Genomic DNA, 21109 nt, shown 5'->3' on the forward strand with positions numbered 1-21109 from the left:
ATCGTGTTTGTCAGTCCCTTGCGTAAATCGATCGGGATAATCCGATTCTTCCCTGTTCCCTGATGTACTTAGCTTAAAGCCGACCTTTCTTTCGAACTTAGTTTAAAACCAATTTGCTGTCTTTGATATATTTTGGTGGCTATTCAAGTAAAGAATTCTTTAAGTCATCAAATAAATTGATTACTTTTTATATTTACGGTTAGATTTGTTAGAAATGTAGCTGATGATGATCAAGTACTTCCTAGATTTCTCTGTGAAATCAGTACCCTTATAAATGCGAAAATGTATTTGTTTGTTGGTTTGTCCTTCAATCACGTCGCAACGGTGCAACGGATTGACGTGATTTTTTGCATGGGTATAGATAAAGACCTGGAGAGTGACATAGGCTAGTCTCAGATAAGTAAAAGTAAAGTAAAGTAAAATCAGAATATCTCTCGGATCTATCAGTCAAGGGGCCTGTGTCAAATCGATTTTTCGTACATACTATAACTTCAAATTGTATGAGAACTGCTTTGCTTCAGAGATTTGCCTCTGCAAATGTCGTTTCATAAAACTCGATCCCTCCTTTTACGCCAACGTATACAGCAAATTTTTGACGACCTCCCTGGTGCAAAGGTGGTCTTATAAATGGGAGGCTATATGTTCGATTCCCGATAGTGAGTAGTGACAATTTGTGAATTGTCTCAGGGCTGGTCTGGCGGAAACCTGGCTGGTAGCCAGGTTCCCCCTATTGGCAAAGCCATACCATCAAGCGGTCTAGCGTTCCGGAACAAATGCCATGTTAAAACCGATAATTGAATGGGTTTAATAAAACTGCCATACCTCCCTTCCAAGTTGCTCGCTTCCATCTTAGACTGCTAGACGATTACTTACCCGTAAGATTGCAGTCAAGGGTTAACTTGTAAATGTCAATAGTTTCCTTTCGGATTATTTGTCTGTCACACAAGTTTGTCTCCCTGCTTACCCAGTCAGTATACTGCTTGGTCCTCGCCATGAAGTGGTCAATCCATCCGCCGAGGCCTTTGCACGTATCTGGAGCGAGACTGCGCCACACATTCGGCAGCTGTCCATTGAACAGACTGTAGGCGACGTTGTCCAACACCGCGTCCATGCCAATCTCACCTGCCAACGCCTTGCGTAGTTGAGACAGAGTCACCCGTAGCTTGCTTATCAAACGGTTGAACCTGACAAAATATTTACAACTAACTACCCGCCCTGGCTTCGCACGGGTAGCTTATTACAATTTTCATATCTATAGACTATCGGCCGCACTCAAGAGTCGCTTAATCGTTACTTAAGGCATGAATTAGTATGGTTAAGGAATGCGTTAAGTAACGATTAAGCGGCTGTATGTCACTCAGGAATAATGTAGCTGTCTACTGGTGAAAGAATTTTCAAAATCGGTTCAGTAATTCCAGAGATTACTACAAACAAACTTTATCCCTATTATATTAGTATGGATTAACTGATGTCCGCAACTTTGTTCGCGTGAATTTAGTTTTTTTACAAAATCCCTGGAAACTCTTTGATTTTCCGGAATAAAAAGTAGCCTATGTGACTCTTCAGGTCCTTATGCTTATGTAGAACTCTCCGGTATGCAGATTTCCTTACAAAGTTTTCTTTCACCGTTAAAGCAAGTGATATTTAATTGCTTAAAACGCAGTATAATTCTGATAAGTTAAAGGTAAGTGCCCGGCATCGAATCCCCAATCTCCCGTATAAGAAGTCGATGTCTTAACCACTAGGCTATCACTGCCTTTTTTTTGAGGAATGAATGAAATTACCTCTCAAGCTCCTGCAGTAGAACAACTATACTTGGAGTAATGTTCATCTCAAATTGCTTCCGTACGCGCCAGACCTCGTACAGTGGTGGAAGCTTTGACATGATGTCCACTGCGGTCATGTCTATGAATTCTTCTCTACTCATTGCACCACCGCCTTCGCCTGAATTTTTTTATAGGACTATTAGTGCCAGCTTTATAAGAGTATTTTTCACACATAGTTGTTAATTCCGTTTAGACACTGAACGCCAAAAATGCAAAATGCCAAACGATGTAAAACGATACCTACCCAGAGTGCCAAATTTGCGTAAACCTACGCGAAATGCCAAATTAACTTACCAATTTTTTCCACTGGTTGCATAAAAAAAAAAACAAAGTGTAAAGAAATATTTTCGTCAATAAAAATAAAATAAAACAAGGGATACTTATTAAAAAAAACGGCTGCTCTGCTATATTGAAGTTAAAAAAAAGCCAGTGTCACTCGGAACGAGCTGATGTGAAAATTCTAACGATACCTCATACTTCCAAATCTGTTGAGGGCTCAGGCATTTAAAAGTTATGGTGGAATAAAGATAATAAATACATACATGAATATTCTGAAAACATTGTGCTCTTTTTATTTTTGCATTCGTGTAGTGAAGTAATATAAAGTAGAAAATACATTTTTTATAGACAAACTCACCGAATACACTCGCTAGTAGCATGAAATCAGGGCAGAAAAACAAACATTAGGTAGATATAATCAAGAACCGACATGAAAATAATGAAGCGCAGAGTTCCCCGATTCCAATTTGTTTAACGAAACCCTTGTAGCCCAATTAGTTTGGAGCTGTTCAACATTACAATCAACCGGGGTTTATTGTTTCGTATATATTGAGCTGGTTTTAACAGATTTCGAAAGAAAATATAAACCGATCATATTACAAGATTTTCACAAAGACTTACTTACACTAAAACTTTGAATTTTTTTATGTACCTACCCTTTAATAAAGTCAGAACATATCTAAGGTAGGATTTTGTATTCATACTAAGTAATTGCTTAAGTTATACGTTATATATTATAAGTTAAACGACGATAGTTTTTTTAAACTGTTAACGAAATCTAATAATGATTACAAAACACCTAGTTAGCCAGGTACCTATGAATTGAGGGAGCAAACCAATTTTTTTCAACTCTAAAAGTGAGAGTTGAATAAAATTGGTTTGCTCCCTCCCTGATGATGTTGTTGATCCCTAAAAATCCTTTTCTATTTCAAAATTTTAATGTATCTGTGTTGCGGTAACGATTATTATACGATCATACGATAATATATATATATATAAAGACGAAAGTACAATTTTAGTCCTCGATTTAAAGGTGAACCGTACTTTTGACATGACAGAGCTTAATTTAACTTTATGCCTGTTATATGTAAAATATTTCCATAGGCTTTTTAGTGATCGATCCTATTGACAGACTCGTTAAAACTGAATAAATAAATAAAGTAAAGTTATGGTTATACTTGTTTGCGGCTGTAACTCGATGAGATGTCCCCACATTTCTCGCACGGCCTGGCTGAAGTATCCAATCTCTGCATTTGGGTGCAGTCCAAACACCTCGGGCGTATTCGCCAATGGCAATATATCGATGAAGGCTTAACAAAAACAAAACAGGTTATAAAAACATGTGGAAATTGTTTTTTTTTTTCTTTTTTCTTTTATTAAAGAATATTAGCCATGTTAAATGACTAATATTCCCCTTTCCTCTCCAACCAAGCGTCAGGCTTGTGCTAGGAGTAGGTACGACAATAGTGCAACGGGCGGGGTTTGAACCGTCGACCTTTCGGTTTTCAGTCCACTCCTTTATCAGTTGAGCTATTCAGGCTCATATTGGAACTAATATAGGGGTTTTATAAATTGGTTAGCTCTAATGATATTGAATTGAGTATTTAATGTGATCACCGATGGTCAATGAAGTAACTCAGGTTGCGTAAAATGTTTAAAGTTTAGATGCACAGTGCCAAAAATTTAAAAATTGCGTCTGAAGATGTTAAAAAATGCGCTAGCACTTGAAGTGATATGGAACTTGTAAACCATAGAGTATATATTTATCTCAATTTGTTTAATCGTTAGCAAAGGGATTTGAATATTTTAGTATGGAACCTGGCCTACCTAGTAGTCCACCATTTCCTTTTTGTTTCAAAATGGCGGCATCAATACAAACAAGTACTGTATGAGACAAAATCTTCCAATGTGTCAAATTACCGAGATATAAGCTATCAAAGTTGTACTAACGGCTAGATGTTGTAGTGATGCCACCAGTAGGTATAACTTTGATAGCTTATATCTCGGGAATGTGACACTTAGGAAGATTTTGTCTCATACAATACTTGTTTACCTATATTGATGCCTGCTATGTTATGCATTGCCGAAAATAATGTTATGATTGCTTTGGAAAGAAAAGAAAAATGGCCGACTACTAGGTAGGCCAAATATTAAAAATATCATTAAATTAAAATAACTAAAACTAAGAATTAAAGTACATATCAAAATTTTGAGCCCTAGGTAGGGTGCCCATTATGCAGGCAGCATTCCCGCGCTGAATAGCTATTGGAACCCTAAGTATAAAGGCTTATATGATTTCTCCTTACCAATATATTCCTCACGTTCGCCATCAGGTGGCATGACGTAATCAAATGTGGAGTCTTTGTAGAAATGGAAAGGCTGGAACTTGTCGAACAGGAACTCTCCCAAATATTCGTCCATGTACGTTTTGACAACTCTTCTGTCGAAATCGTCTATCACTCGACCGCCGTACATTACCTTTAAAAATTTCAATCATACTGTTAATTTTGCTTAGCTGTAATATTTTTTGATAGTCTTACGGCCGATATTAAAAAGTATTCAATCTTAACTAAAGACGTTTGTCGATAAGTTACTTAGCAATGTCGTTATTCGTGGAAAAATTTATGGTCTTTTCTTTTCGATAAGCAAAGCTCATACAATTGCACTTTAAAACGTGAAGACCACGTGACGCACTTTGTGCGCGTGAAATACGCGTAGAGACACATACTAGGTACATAGATATTGGCGCGGGCTTTAAAAACCTTCGAGCATGATCCAAAAAATGGCGACACGTTACTAGCGTTGCCTTAAAATAAATAAGCCTCCAACGTCCAAGCTTGCCACTTTAGCTGTTCCTGGCTTGGCTTAGATCACTGCGAGAATATGTCGTGACACCCTGTATGAAAACTTGGAGCCAAGGAGCCAAGGAGAAATTCTTGGAGCCTTGGAGATTAGGTTGATGTCGACAGTTTTTCTTTAATCTTCCTTTAGTAAAGCAATACTAACTTCACCAAACAAATACTTGAGCGTGGCCCACGGCACAGGGCCTTTAGCTGCGTAGCACCTGTCGAGGTAGCACTGCAATATCTGCATGCAAACGACAAAGTCCGACTCGCTGAAGTCGTACGATATGTTCCAGCCAATCTTGTCGTATTTGCGTCGTTCCTGATGAAAAATAAAAAGTCGGTTTTATTAGAATTTTAGTTGATGTTTGTGCAGTAGGTAAAGGTCCGCTATTTTGGCAGTTGGAGCTGGGTAACAAATTCACGTCGCTCTCAAGAAGGCTGTACCTAAGTAGTTGTACCAACCACCATACCGTACCAACGAGGTGTTTGAGGTCAAAGGATCACTTTCATCTGGGCGTGCCCAAATGGCGCCGTAAAAGGAATGCACTGGTGCATCAAGTGTCATGTGACCAATGATAGTGGGCTTAAGTTGGTAGAAACTCATACACCAGTGAAAGACCAGGTGTTTTCCACTGGCTGTATAGTAAAAAAAGTATGCCTAAAAAAGGAAAGGAAAAAGTTTATATCTGCTCATGCTGTTTTAAATCAATTTCGTGTAGTAATTAATAATGTATACCTGCACAACAGCGTGAAAAAATGCTAAGACGTAGACCAGTTTTTTGAATTGTGGATGTTTGCATTCGTCCAGCGCATGTGCACGCATCTTGAAATAAGTATTACGTAGGTTTAATTTCAATCCGTTTGGCGGTTCTGTGACCACTATAAAATAAAAGGTCTTGATTTGCAAGAACATTCTGTATAACATGACAACCATTAGACAAACAAAATAATTAACATTCTTGGTGAATATGCTACGTCTGCAGCTTTTTTTTAAATTCAGACACAAGTTCGCCCTTACTGCTATCTCACCTGGTGGTAAGTGATGATGCAATCTAGGATGGATGCGGGCTAACCTGGAAGGGGTATGGCAATTTTTTTTAAACTCATACATACCTACCCCTTTGGTTTCTACACGGCATCGTACTGGAACGCTAAATCGCTTGGCGGCACGGTTTTATCCGTAGGGTGATAACTAGCCACGGCCGAAGCCTCCCACCAGACCAGACCAGAAATTTAGAAATTCCAAACATCTGCCGGAAATCGAACCCGGGACCTCCCACTAACAAAGCCCACAGCGCTTACCACTGCGCCAGGGAGGTCGTCGAATCCAAGATTATTTATAACTAGCTGGTGCCCGCGACTTCGTCCGCGTGGATTTACGTTTTTCAAAATCCCGCGGGAACTCTTTGATTTTCCGGGATAAAAAGTAGCCTATGTGTTAATCCAGGGTAAAATCTATCTCCATTCCAAATTTCAGCCAAATCCGTTCAGTAGTTTTTGCGTGAAGGAGTAACAAACATACATACACACACACACACACACACACACACACACACACACACACACACACACACACACACACACACACACACACACACACACACACACACACACACACACACACACACGCACGCACGCACGCACGCACGCATACAAACTTTCGCCTTTATAATATTAGTGTGAAGTGTGATACATTCGTAAAACAATTCAGCCCTTACCCTTGAGAGATCTCTGAAGTATGCCGATTGGAAAAGTGGGAGTAGGATCCGTAGTCAGCCAAAGACGGTATTCGGGATGAGGTTTTTCCATCATCTCAAGCTGTTTCTCCAATTCACGCAAAAATGCCACAAGCAGGTGACAATTTTGCAAAATTAACCACTGCCCGTGAGAGATCGCGCCTTCTAGTAAAGCAAGTGCAGTCTAGAAATCAAGTAAGTTAGAAATTATTGCTCAGTTTCAAAGTATATTTCCAATAATTGTAGCCTATTTTTGAACGGGTTTTAGGAGGGATAGCTTTTATCATAATGGAACATTTTAATTACGTTCGCACATACATTTAATAGCTGTGATAGCCTAGTGGTTAGGACGTCCGCCCTAATCGGAGGTCGGGGGTTCGATCCCACCACCTCTAACTTTTCAAAATTATGTGCGTTTTAAGTAATTAAATATCACTTGAATTAACGGTGAAGCAAAATATCGTGAGGAAACCTGCATGCCTGAGAGTTCTCCATAATGTTCTCAAAGGTGTGTGAAGTCTACCAATCCGCACATGGCCTGCGTGGTAGACTACGGACAAAACCCTTCTCTCTGAGAGGAGACCCGTACTCTGTAGTGAGCCGGTAATGGGTTTATCATGATGATGATGATGATGATACGTTTCTGGTTATAGAGAACTACCAGATACCAAAATGTATATGCTAACGCAATTGATTGCTTTTTGAAAAAATAATTCGAGTATTTCCGTGTGAGATTATCATTGTAGGTATTAAATTTTTCTTCATACAAAATAAGGAAAACTATAAAGATACCCCTTCTTGTCCTTGTCCAAGGGATAGGTATTTGAATTTCCCGCCGCAAAAGCCGTATTTGTCACCCAACTTCATCAAATCAGCAGTGGGATCAGACCCAGGACTTAGGATAAACACCACAGGTGTGTACGGCGTGGTTTGTTCGTATATCATGTCGAGGCTGCAACACGAAATGGTTAAATATACCTAGTCCTTAGAACTATATTCCAAGGCAACTTTAAACAAGGTTAGGAAAAGATTCCGGATCCGATATTTTGCCACATATAGTATCGATAGTAAAATGGTGAGAGGGGAACTAGGTCGAATAGCACAAGAGAATTTCATTTAGAACTTCATATGACGAACAAAGTCATACCTGATGACAGGTGGTGTTATGTACTCCTCCCCCATAGTTGCGGTGATATAATCTGTCAACGCTCGATAGATGCGGTCGACGCGGAAACATCGGAGCAGCATCAGATTTTCGAAAGGGTTCAATCTCTCTCGATACCCATTTGGAATTTCGGTTGCTTCGGGATTGTCGCTGTCAAACCACTACAAAATTACTCAAACGTAAGTGTTATGTGCCTATTAGAAATTATCATTTATCTCACAATCTTTTTTAGAAAGGAAGCGTAGATCATATTAAAAAAAGAGATGTGGACTTTTGCTGTAGCAGAATCAGAAGACGTTCAATGATTCCTATAACATATTCCCCTGGTACCTAACTGTTCAAGGTCTACTCAAACAGTGTCGCTCCAAGTCGAGACGAAGTTAAAGCTTAAGTAAATTCATTGTTTTATAAACCAGTATAATGTTTTGTCTCTAGAAAGTATTTACCTCCTGCCAAGCATCCAGATTCCTAGTGATATCATCAACTAAATTGGCGAAACCCTCAGGAAAATCTGCACTCAGTTTAACGATATCTTGCCAACCCTGTCCAAATATACCATTGTTAAGATTTGTACAAAATCAGTTTTGTCAATACTATTATATTGTTTGAAGATGAAATTATTGTTGACGTCATTATGTACTTTAGCTTATGCTCGCGACTTCGTCCGCGTGGACCACAAAAATTTCAAACCCTTATTTCACCCCCTTAGGGGTTGAATTTTCAAAAATCCTTTCTTAGCGGATGCCTACGTTTTAATAGCTATCTGCATGCCAAATTTCAGCCCGATCCGTCCAGTAGTTTGAGCTGTGCGTTGATAGATCAGTCAGTCAGTCAGTCACCTTTTCCTTTTATATATTTAAGATAGTCATGACAGTAGTTTATTTCTTTTTGTCAGTATTTTGCCCTTTAACTTGAATTGGAACTTGTCATTTTCTGTAATATTTTTAAGGGACGAAAGAGTCAACTTCTTTATGGCCATGTTGACCTCTGTTAGTAATAAAGCTACCAACAGGGTGGTAATTATGTATTCAACCCCAAGCACCTATGTACAGTACGCGGAAGAAAGTAATGTACATCGACCTTTAGAAGGAGATAGCAGATTTGTAGAGCATTGTGTCTGTCGTTGAGACCGACAAAACGTCATATAGGTATGAGTGACAGAGACAACGCTCTACAAAGCCGAAATGTCATTCTAAAGGCCGATTTACATTACTTTCTGCCGCGTACTGTAGCTATTTAGGCGCTGCAAGGGCTTCCACAAAATCAACATATAAACGCCAAAGCACAAAGTGATAGGCCATAGTTCTGTACCTGTGTGGGTAACCATGGAGCAGGACATGCCCTCGCCGCTTTCTCCAAAGAGATGTTTCCCTTGATGAAGAAGTCCAGTTGCATTTGTGTTACGTTTCCTTCGCTTTGCTCGAGCTTTATGTCCATTTGGAACGAGAACAGCAACTTGTGCCTCTCAAAAATGCCTGCGTATAGGAAATTATGAGTTAAATATTTCAAAAATACTTGAACTTCCTTAGTTGTATGTAATAAAAATATGTCGAATTGAAGTACTTTTACGGCCGATACGTGTATGTTGTTCATGATTCAGTCAATACATCCCAATAAAATTCCTTTTGAAACTCTTTGATTTTCCAGGATAAAAAGTAACCTATGTCCTTCCCCGAGATGTGAGCTAACTTTGTACCAAATTTCATCAAAATCAGTTAAAAGCTAAAAGCTAGCAGACAGACCGACAGACACCCTTTCGAAATTACAATATTAGTATGGATTAAAAAGAAAGTTGATCCTTACAGTACCTCTGTGATTTGTTTCAAAAACAACATTAATATCTCTTCCCTGTATTAATATCTCCCCTAGTCAGTTCTATAGTAGTAAAAAATAATTGACTGGCTGCTTTTAGGATATGATGAGAATAAGTGTTTCGATAAAAAAGACTGCAATCATATTAACTTTCTATCATTTTTGTCGTGCCGCCTCTGCTACTAAGTTGTAGGACCTACTCCTTAACTAACTCTAAACTTTTATAATGACCCTTATAATAATGGCAGTGTTACCTGTGCATCCGTAGTCATAGATGTTTTTGCTTAACATGTCAATTATGTTCTTCAATCGTTTTGCCAGTATTACATTTGGCATAGCCTTGCGCAAAGAAAACGAGAACACCTATAAAGCAATAAAATCTTAAAAGATGCTGAAGTACCTGAACCGTTAAATAAAATCAATAACTATGCAGAGAAATGTAAGAACAAATTATAATTTACGTCAAGATATGAAGACAGTGAATACTGATACATTGTGTTGACGCTAGCCATGTCCGATAACACAAAGAATAGAATCGAGCCACGTTTAGCGACTGGCCGGTACCCATCTCGAAGTATCTCTATGTCTTTCGTAGTCGCTTCTGCCAATTCAAGTTTTTCCTTCACCTGCGAATAAAAATGTAATATTAAGTCACATTCATATTATACTGCGCTAAGACAAGAGACTGATGAGGCTGGTAATGAATGACTTACTTCAGCGGCTTTAGACTTTGTATTCTCCAACGTATCAACAAGTTCTACGTTATCCAGCATATTGCCCGTAGACGTTGCTAATTCTCTAAGCAAGGAGTCCTCTAATCCTGAGAGGAGACTCTTGTTAGCACTTGTCTCTATGATGAGACTCTCTCGTTGTTCTTCTAGATCTGATCGTTCCGAGCGAACCACAACGCTAAGCAGCTGGTCTTCTAAGCCCTAAGGAAGATAACTTATGATAATCTAAAAGAGTGAGACCAATTTACGTTCTTACATAAAAATATCTTGCTTTGCTTATCTATTTACTAATTGGATTTGGTAGCTGGAAATCTTTAATTACCTGTACAGTGACTGTATAGTTTATTACAACAGCTTTAGCATATGCAGCTGGGTTGAACTGCGGGTTGGCGAGTTTTGTAGTAAGGTACATTCGAAAGTGTGGATCGTAGTCCACCTCATTACTACCCAACATTACAAATGTCCGACCGCTTTCCACTGAAAGATAAAAAGTTTTAGATGCGTAATATAGCAGAAACATTTGTATTTAGCTAGAAATATTTTGATACCTTTAATATTTTTCTCCAAAACGTTATCAACTACTGGATCAATATACTCGTTAACATCTTGAAACAAAACCGGCATTCCATACTTAATCGCCATTTCCAAATGTCGCAGAAATTGCGGATCGTTAAATGAAAGTACCTAATAAAATATGAAATAAGAAGGTATATTGTATTCATAACTTATAGCGATAAAACTACTATGATCCTGATGGTCTTTCTATACATATAGATATGTGTTATTTTAGTACCTTGAGGTTGTTTTTAGCTTCTTTCTTTTTTATCCAATTGAGAGCTTGTGTCTGCGGGTCGATGCAAAGTGGAAATCGTGATGCCCTGACTGTGAGAATTCCGTTCTGTACTGACAACTCATCTGGAGGCAACCCCTCCGAGTTCCAGCTAAAACGAACATGTGAGGTTTGTTATTCCTCATGTGAGGAGCATGCAACAACTTAGAACTTGAGTTAAAAAACTTAATGTTCTCTTCTATATGAAATACAAACTGGTCTAACATACCCACTAATTTCAACTTCATTGGTCAAATTTTTTTCAACAGTATACGGTGTTGTAAGAGGGATGCCCTTTTCAAGAACATCTCCCATCCAATCCTCATACAACATTGTTTGTCGAAATGAGAACGAGAATGGACCAGTATAGCTCAGGAACGATGCTGACAACAAGCAGTTTCCGATCAGACGGGACTGTTCAACATACAACGCGGCCAAATCTACTGTCCAACGTTTCTGTTCACTTGACAAACCAGACATGAGTTTGTCTGCTGCTACTAATCTTCGCATCATAATATCTGTCTCTTCTTGCAACTCCTGTCTTCTTAACATGGCAGTTTCATATCTATTATTAAGCCCATCTAATGTTCGTTGTAAGCGGTCGATCTCTCGGTTAAGGGACGCTAAATAGTTGACTGCTTCGGTATATTCTTTTTCTAGAGCCTCTACCTTGTCCTTTTTGGGTTTTACTTCTTTGTATACTGCGCAGTAGCCTAATACAGCAGTAACGAATTTCAGCAGACCGTAACTACAATAAATAGAATATATTTTTAATATGTAAAATGAAGTTAAACTTTATGGGCTTAAAGTCAGCGCGTGCTAGACCTTTGTTATTTTATAAAAGCTGCAAGTTGCTTCAGGAAGGAACAATCAGCGACTATGAATGACTTTATTATCTGTTATCTTCCAAAGTCACGATGATCCAAACTTCATAGTCGCTGATCGTTCCTTCCTGTGTTGAAGACAAAAAGCAGATAAACTTTCAGCTTTTATAAAATAATGAAGGTTTGGCACGCGCTGGCTCTCTTTCCATTAATTAATTTCGGAATGCATTATTTACCCAGCTTTACTGATTTGTTGCATTGTTTCAAGTTTTTTGCTTTTTTTCATATGTGCCTTCACCGCCTTAACTTGTGCTTGTGTGATGAGGTCGCAATTCATTTCTTGCAAGTTCCTCAAAAAGTTTGGATCTGCCATCATTCCCTTAGCGCCTTTCCAACTAACATCTTTTATACCTCGAATTATCACCACGCATTCGCAGACAACCTAAAAATAATTTTAATAGCTTGTACATCATTTTTTGTGCTTCAATCATATTAAAGACTAGCGGACACCCTGTGTGTGCTACTACCCTAAAAAAAGAATGTGCCTAATGCATTGTTTTAATGGTCTAAAACCATCTTGGCATTATCGCCTTTCTAATGAAATCGGTTTGGGGCACATAGGAGGAGGTTTCAGAGTCTATAACGGACATAGGTAGAAACATTTTTTGTGTTTTATGTTTAGGTAGAATTATTAATGGTTTATCAAAACAAAGTATCGCATGGTCAAAAATCTTTTGATCACCTAATATTTTTTTCAGAACCGCTACAGCAAGTGATAATTAATATACCTATTCAAATTCAAATGATTTATTTGAAATAGATAATAAATTACGGAAACTTAAAACTAAAGCTACAAGGAAACTATATATAAACAATAGGACATTATGTGCTAGGCTAATGTACTCGACCCCTTTCTTGGCACCTACCTGAACAGCCTCAGGTGGGGTCGCAAAGGATCTAATTTCTGTGATGTCGTTCTTATCTAAGTCTGACAAAGCTAGTCTAGCAGCTTCAAGTGCTGGTAATGCTGCAGATAGAACTTCTTCGGCTTCCGACTTTTCCTCTGCTATAACTTTACTTTGTTCTGTTATTTCTACACTTTTAATTGCTGCGACATTCTGCTTGGCGACTGCTGCTTCCGTAGCTAAAATAATTTAACAAGATTATTATGAACTAGTTTATATTTTATGCTCGAGACTTCGTCCGCGTGGACTATATAAATTTCAAACTCCTATTTTACCCCCTTAGTGGTTGAATTTTCAAAAATCCTTTCTTGTTGTATGCCTACGGCATAATAGCTATCTGTATGCCATGTAGAAACCATACGGATGTGGGTTTAATAAAAACTACCACACCCCCTCCAAGTTGGCCCGCTTCCATCTTAGACTGCATAATCACTTACCACCTGGTGAGATTGCAGTCAAGGGCTAACTTTTATCTGAATAAAATAAAAAAAATCAGCCCGATCTGTCTCCTACTAGTTTGAGCTGTGCGTTGATAGACCAGTCAGTCACCTTTTCCTTTTATATATTTACAAAAAATGTTTTTGCTTTAATCTCTTTATTTGAATACCTGTTGAAATCTCATTGAGCAAAATTTCGCATTCCTTAGTTTGTTCCGCCACGATAACTTTCTGTACAGCTAACTTAGCATTTAGATCTTCTAATTGAACATTGGCTTCTTCAATCTTTGCAAGTCCACCAATCAGACGCTCGCACTAAAAAAATAAGAGTAAACGTAGCTAATGAGGAAGTTTCAGGGCAACGTTCCATAAAATGTTCATAGATTGACACGACCTAAAGCATATATCATATAGATATAGGTATTATTTTTGTTTTTAGTGGGTGCAGTAAACAGCGCAATCTATGAAAATTTTATGGGACGTTGCCCTGAAACTTCCTCATTATTCTACAAAGTGTACTTTGACTTTTCTCAGACTATATTTAGAACTAGCTGATGCCCGCGACTTCGTTCGCGTGGATTCAGTTTTTAAAATTCCCGTGGGTACTCTTTGATTTTCCAGGAAAAAAGTAGCCTATGTCACTCTCCAGCTCTTTAAATGTACCCATGTAAAAAATTACGTTGATCCGTTGCTCCGTTGCGACGTGATTGGAGGACAAAACCAACAAACCAATGGTAGTGATAAGAACGAGACATATAATGGCAGAGACTTTACTTAGGGTAAACATGAAACATAATTATGCTACAGATAAATCACTCGTTTCAAACTTCGTTTCTAATGCTAAGATCTTTGAATTTGCTCAGACTACTTAAAACTAAAACAATACTATGTCAGAGACTTTAGTTAAGGTGAAAACAAAACAGAATTATGTCAGAGACACGTTGACTTATATATTACTTCGTATGGACAGGGCTATTGAACAAACAAAATGGCACCGAATCAGTGGTACTTTAGCACCAATGCAACCTCAGTGACGTCTGGATTTCAAACGGGTCGTTCTAGTATCTAAGAGGTGGCGCTGATTTATTTGGTTCCAAAACCGTAAAAAAGTTTGTTCGCTTGACCATTATCTTGTCATTTATATCGATGCAGAGACAAATAAATCTGCCTCGTTTCAATTTTAGGAGTATAAATCTCAACCAAACAGTTTCACTCACCTGTGCTACAATAAAAGCATCTTTTTCGTTAAGCAATGAGATGTAGTTGGTAAGGAAGTCCATGTAGTGCTTGGGTGTGACGTAGTTGTTGCGGCGCAGACGAAGAAGGAATTCAGTTGAGTAATGCGCTACCGACATGTGAACATGCACGACATGCTCTACTATGATCGAACGGAACTCTTCAGGGATTTTTTGTACCTGTCAAATTTATTTCCGAACTTAGTCTAAACGCCAGGGTTAGCTGTTGTATAGAAGCTGGCGTTACTTTGCGGAAGTCAATGATATACAATGAACCAAAAGCTTAATTTGCTATAATCCGCTGAAACAGGTCGAATCTGTATGGTGCAACATGCAGCGTGCGAAATGCACCGCCCATCCTCCCACTGCTAAACATGCAGGAAAAAGCAGCCACCAGGCAATCAATACGCACCACCATCACGCAGCACCACACAAATCCCAAAACGTGCGTCGAGTGTGTTTTGGGATTTGTGTGGTGCTTCGACCTGTTTCATTGTATGCCAGGGTTAGCGTTCCGTTAGGTACGTTGTCGTATAGAATGCAAGACTGCATCATCAGCGATTCCAATCAAGTTCTAGCTTTTTAGTTGTCATTTGTTGGTTTTGGCTTAGTGTTCGTACAGACGAGCGGCACTTTGTCGACAGGGGCACAGTTCACGATGGCCACTTCACGCAGGATAGCCACTTTGTTGGCAAACTCTGTTAGTATTATTCCGATCGTTCTCTATAATATGGGTTTCTAATATTTACACCACCATTAGGCGCCACTTGGACGAGAGGTTCACCGGCCAGGAAGAGTTCTTATATTTTTACACCGCTATCAAAACACACACACAACACACAGACACAGACAAGGCTCTCTTGGCACTTGAGTGACATTGACAGGGGGCGCTGTTGGAGACCAAAGGCTTAGAATATTCAAACAAGAACAAAGGGGACACTTGACGGCAACGTTAGTTCCGATTTTCGCCACGCGCCATAATAGCCTTGTGTCACTGTATGTTAAATGGCTTTGATGATTACCTGGATCTGACGTTTCAGTAATGCCACCTCGTGTCCGCTATTTCTGAAAACCCTTATTAGGCAATCACAGAAGGTAAAACTACGTGTGTCTGCAAATTATTGAATAGTTTCGCGACAGTGGCTATATTCAGCTTTAGAGCTCGACTGACAGAATTAGTACTTACATCTGCAAGGAAAACATTAGCAACGGCGAGCAAGGCTTGCTTCGGCCAGGGAAACTGCCAGTCGATTGTCGTATTATTTACCAACCCAGGAAAACTGCGGCATCTATCATAAACGATATTGATTTGATCATATAAGTCTGAAGATTAGGTAGATGATTGTATTTTTGTGCAGTCAAGTGTGTGCCGGCTATCTATGTAAATATATCAAAGGAAAAGGGACTGACTGACTGATCTGTTAAACGCACAGCTACTATTGGATGGAACGAGCTGAAAGGCATGCAGATAAGTGCTAGTTTATAAATTAAAAAATAGATAGCTATTATGACGTAGACATCCACTAAGAAAGGATTTTTGAAAAATCCTTTCTGAAATGAAATTGAAGGGGTTTCAAATTTGTGTAGTCCAGGCGGCCGAAGTCGCGGAATAATAAGCTAGTAGAAAATAAAAGAGGCTCGATAGTTCCTGAAATCCGAAAGGTCGCCGCTTCAAACCCCACCCGTTGCACTATTGTCGTACCTACTACTAGCACAAGTGTTACGTTTAGTTGGAGGGGAAAGGGGAATACTAGTCATCATCATAAACGTGGCTGATATTCTTTAAAAAAACAAGAACAAACCTATTCCTCAATATGTCACCACTGGGTGACATGGATAACACGACATGCAGATTATCAGCACATTTGGTACAAAAGTAATGCCAGACTGCGTCCCTATAATGAACAGAAAATTGTAATTATAGGTACTAATATATTTAATTCATTTTAGGATAATTTTGGTCCCAAGGCGTTAAAGCGTCATTTGCCGTTTTATTAAGGATCTGCTTAACCCGCCATAGTCGATCGCCAGAACCTCGTCCGTTGTCTAGACTCTAGAGGAAGCACAACGGCAACCGAATAGTTGCCTTTGCAATTCTATGCGCGTTTGGACTGGTTCATAGAGCCTAAGGCTTAGACCCTTACTCAGACCCTTACTCCCCTTATAAAAATAGAAAGAAAAATTCGTTCTGACTAAAAATTTAGCGCCATATTGTATGAAATATTTGCTTGAGAATTCCGCAAAATTTTACCTTGACGCTTACTCAGCTTAGGCGGGAGGTTTATTAACAAGGTAGGTATATTGTTTTTACTTTCCAACGCCGTATCCAGCCTCTTGGCTCTCGTTTCGTACAGTGTTGATGATGGCATCCTTCTCGTCGTCTCCAAACAAGGCGGGTATCATGCCAATCATGAGAATATTGTTGATGAACTCCAGAAACCCTTCCTCTACGATCTGAGTTGAAATTAGAAAATAAAACACTTATTGAATCTAAGCATCTGACCTACTTACCTACTGACTGACAGAAATTTTAAAGTTCCGCTCAAATAGCTGGGACTGGAAACTTGAGATTTTGCAAGTAAATTCTCTCTCTCACCTAGAAATGATTTTCAGAAATACCAGCGGAGTGAAACCGGAACGGGTTAGCGATTATAATCACTAACTTGTTTGTTTATCCTTCAGTCATTGCAACGGGGCAACGGATTGACCAGATTTTTACATCGACATATTTGAAAATCTGGAGGTTACTTTTTATCCCGGAAAATCAAAGAGTTCTCACGGGTTTTTGTTGTTTCACTGTTTGTTTGTAGAGGGTATTCTCTGGAATGACTGAACCAATTTTGAAAATTCTTTCACCAGCAGAAAGCTACATTATTCCTGAATGACAAAGGCTATATTTTATCATTAAAAAATAGATTCCTACGAAAATTGTAATTAGCTACACGTAATAAGCTTACTCGGGGCGAGTTGCTAGTGAGAGATAAATTAATACCTGTGCAGCAGTGAACAGAAAGACGGTGGGCTTTCCATCGACACCGAGCTGATTATATAACTTTTTCATATCGTCCTTGAAGGTGTTCTCACTGTAGTTGCGCGTCACTGTTATTTCGAACACCTCATAACCTATGGTAAAGATAAATTAGTTGCATTTGTCGAATCTACAATGTTAAATGCTTTGTAGGCAAAATTTATGCCTAACTAACCCAAACTATGACTAACCAAAGGGGTAGGTATTGGTTTAATAAAACTAAAATAGCCCTACTAAGCCCGCTACCACCTTAGACTGCACATCACTTACCACCAGGTGAGATCGCAGTCAAGGGCTTACTTGTATCTGAATGATAAAAACTATGGCTAAACCCTTCGGTTAATGATCATGATATCACATAGGTAAAGTACACGATGTCTGCCTTATTTCTTAAGTTGGTTCCAACACTCACCAGCAGCAAAAGCAGCAAGGCGACAGACGTACTGCTTCCCAACGCCGATGATCATTGCATTGCCGCGGTCCATGGGTAAAATGCGGTGCGTCCCGCCGTCATCAAGTCCAGTCAAGAGTGATTAGGCATCTTAATGGCAAGCGCACTCCATCTTAGGCTGCATCATCACTTGCCACCAGGTCTGATTGCAGCCAACCGCTAGTCAATAAATTAAAAAAAAAAGTGTTCGTGGCAGTCTTCGAACAGCACCACCGACATTTTATTGTGATCAGAATCAGTGCCAATATCTGTCTTGTTTTAAGTTGGTTTCAACACTCACCAGCAGCAAAAGTAGCAAGGCGACAGACGGACTTCTTCCCCGAGCCACCAACCCCGATGATCATTGCATTGCCGCGGTCCATGCGCAAGATGCGGTGCGTGCGGGTCAGGTGTTCGAGGCAGTCTTCGAACAGCACCACCGACATTTTGCCACATCGCTCGTTGTATTCGTCCAGTATCTTTTCGATTTGAAATTAAGATTGTTATAGAGAAAAGTTTCCCTCAGGGAATTATGGCGCTGACATTGGTACATTCCTCTTTTTCCCCTGGTAGATTAAAGTGGAGTAAAAAGTGGAAACCAATTTTTATAGTTAAATCACCTTTAAAATTTTAGTACAACAAGTAGTTTTATTAAAACTGTTTTAAGCAAAGTGTTCTTAAATATTAGGATGTTCTTAAGTTTTATGGGTCTGTTTAAATTTTTATGTTCTTTTTTAAGGGTCTCTTAAATTTTAATGGTATTTTTTTTCAAGATTCTCTTAAATTTTAAGACGTAGCTGTGAGCTCGAAGGTTTTTGCTGGATCATCGATTTTTTACTTTTAGCTGTTCGCCTCCTAAGGGTTCACTGAAATCAGTGAAGCAAAGATGTGTTTAACCAAACAACCAGATTTATGAGAGATGACCTGAAAGATTATCGTGATTCAGACTGACGCGTCTTTTCTTTTATTTTTTTCTCTATTGTCAGCTTCTATGTGGCTAAAAGAAATCTTATAATCTATTCTAATTTAATTTCAAAGTTAAAGTAAAAATACCTCTTGGAACAGGAAATAAACCGCTTCATAGTCCAGCAAATCTTCGTAGTACCGTGTCTCTGCTTCGTCGAGAGAATTGCGATAGTCACCAAACAGAAGTGGATCACGAAGTACGTATTCCTCCAGCTATTATTGTGCAAAATGAGTTAGTTTAAACGCACAACAGACGGAAACGTTTAAGTGTGGAAACCAGCGGAGAGCGAAGAAAGAAAGCTAGTGTTATATCTAAACTCAATAGGTAAATAAAATGGTTTTTTTCATTTACTTTAGACTACAATCACACCTGATGGGAAGTGATGATGTGGCCTAAAATGGGATGATTTTTCTTAGAAGGTGCCCAATCACTCAATTTTTAAAGAAACGCGGATTATAATTGGCAGGAAACACTGATCTTGGAGATGAACAAACTCTAGCCATGCGAATAAGAAACGATGAGGCAAAGCGTTTTGCAGCAAGACACTCGAGGTGGTGGTCGGAGGGGAGGTAGGCGTGATGAAAACTCCCGTCCACATAGGAACGTTACGGTACGGTTCGGTTTTAGGGTCGTGATTGAGCCCGCGGCCCTACAACGCGTTGGCAATCATAGTACACACTCAGCAAAGCAACCCCTTCGATATGCTCAACTCGCTCACCACCAGCGTTTACAGCAAGACTTTAGTTGCCGCTATATTTTAAAGCATTTTACCGTTAATACTCGTTCTGCTTCCTCTTCGTGTTCTTCTGTTTCCTCCTCTTGTTCTTCAATAGTTGCTTGTTTAGCTGGTTTCGGTTCAGCCGTCATAAATTCTACAACACCATCAAATATTTCACGTTAAGACATTTAAAGGCTTAAAATATAAAAACTTCTTAAATATGAAGTGACTGATTTGATAAAATGCCAGAAACCAAAATGTATAAAATAATGTATTTTCATATTTAATTCATACCATCTTCTTCTTCTTCGACTTTTTCTTCTTCTTCAGGGATCACTATTTCTTCTAGAACTACTGGTTCTTCTTCGGGGAAGTATTTGACAACGTGTTCTTGTACGTGACCGCGCATCAGTTCATTGTCCTGTCACATTTGATTTAAATATAACTTCCTCACCTTTTTTTTAATTTATAGACTAGCGCTTGGCTGCAATCAGATCCTTTATATAATAGTTTTTGAATTATGTAGGTTGTCTGAATCGGTGCAATATTTTTTGCGTGATGCACATAATAATATCAACAAGTACCTAAACAGAACAGAATATGAAAAGGAGAGTACAGTACGCGGCAGAAAATAATGTACATCGACCTTTAGAAGGAGATAGCGGATTTGTAGAGCATTTGTCTCTGTCGTTGAGACCCACAAAACGTCATATAGGTATGAGTGACAGAGACAACGCTCTACAAAGCCGAAATGTCATTCTAAAGGCCGATTTACAAATACAAACCAACAAACAAACACACTTTTACATTAAATAATAGGGGTATTGAAAAGTATGGAAATTGTTTTACCGCCACACTGATAAGTCTATCGAAAATGACTCGCGTGAACTCATTCCTCCAGCAGCGGACCACACATCGCTTCTCGCTGAAGAAGTTTGGATGAGTGAGGCACATGCCCGCAGCTATCCGCGAGAGGTCTCGAAGGTTGAAGATGTAGTGGAATTTCGCAGGCGTTGGCGGCAGTTCTACGATGATAATCTGAAAAATATGGATGGTTCTTTACCCCTAATGCCGTCACAATATACAATACATCACATTAAGGTCTTGGACGACTGAGAATAATATTACTGTGATTTATTTTGGAATATATTTTTGTGACGTACCTACATATTTATAGTAACGTGATTTTCCAACGGAAAGGTTAAGTAGGTACATAAAAATATATTCACAGACGTTGAATAAGATTTCATTCTCCATTTTAAAATGAAAAATTATAATTTT

The 21109-nt window shown here is 38.9% G+C and overlaps 1 protein-coding gene across 1 annotated transcript in view; it reads right to left on the minus strand.

Moving 5' to 3' along the window:
* The window catches only part of Dhc98D (Dynein heavy chain at 89D), an 83393-nt gene that overhangs the window by 2899 nt on the left and 59385 nt on the right, over window positions 1-21109 (minus strand). The window contains exons 52-82 of the mRNA XM_034979551.2: window positions 20678-20866; window positions 20123-20249; window positions 19882-19982; window positions 19197-19322; window positions 18445-18622; window positions 17678-17808; window positions 16997-17139; window positions 16488-16580; window positions 15872-15974; window positions 14668-14865; window positions 13621-13765; window positions 12975-13192; window positions 12285-12490; window positions 11454-11972; window positions 11189-11336; window positions 10944-11079; window positions 10718-10872; window positions 10378-10596; window positions 10126-10290; window positions 9919-10027; window positions 9164-9327; window positions 8299-8394; window positions 7835-8013; window positions 7480-7639; window positions 6670-6871; window positions 5688-5830; window positions 5112-5270; window positions 4412-4583; window positions 3284-3415; window positions 1785-1944; window positions 965-1184 (exon numbers count right to left, since the gene is read on the minus strand). Of these exons, the coding sequence (XP_034835442.2) occupies window positions 965-1184; window positions 1785-1944; window positions 3284-3415; window positions 4412-4583; window positions 5112-5270; window positions 5688-5830; window positions 6670-6871; window positions 7480-7639; window positions 7835-8013; window positions 8299-8394; window positions 9164-9327; window positions 9919-10027; window positions 10126-10290; window positions 10378-10596; window positions 10718-10872; window positions 10944-11079; window positions 11189-11336; window positions 11454-11972; window positions 12285-12490; window positions 12975-13192; window positions 13621-13765; window positions 14668-14865; window positions 15872-15974; window positions 16488-16580; window positions 16997-17139; window positions 17678-17808; window positions 18445-18622; window positions 19197-19322; window positions 19882-19982; window positions 20123-20249; window positions 20678-20866 (5196 nt within the window). The remainder of the gene's footprint in view (window positions 1-964; window positions 1185-1784; window positions 1945-3283; window positions 3416-4411; window positions 4584-5111; window positions 5271-5687; window positions 5831-6669; window positions 6872-7479; window positions 7640-7834; window positions 8014-8298; window positions 8395-9163; window positions 9328-9918; window positions 10028-10125; window positions 10291-10377; window positions 10597-10717; window positions 10873-10943; window positions 11080-11188; window positions 11337-11453; window positions 11973-12284; window positions 12491-12974; window positions 13193-13620; window positions 13766-14667; window positions 14866-15871; window positions 15975-16487; window positions 16581-16996; window positions 17140-17677; window positions 17809-18444; window positions 18623-19196; window positions 19323-19881; window positions 19983-20122; window positions 20250-20677; window positions 20867-21109) is intronic.

This window comes from Maniola hyperantus, chromosome 20 (assembly GCF_902806685.2).
Source record: "Maniola hyperantus chromosome 20, iAphHyp1.2, whole genome shotgun sequence".
NCBI lineage: Eukaryota > Metazoa > Arthropoda > Insecta > Lepidoptera > Nymphalidae > Maniola > Maniola hyperantus.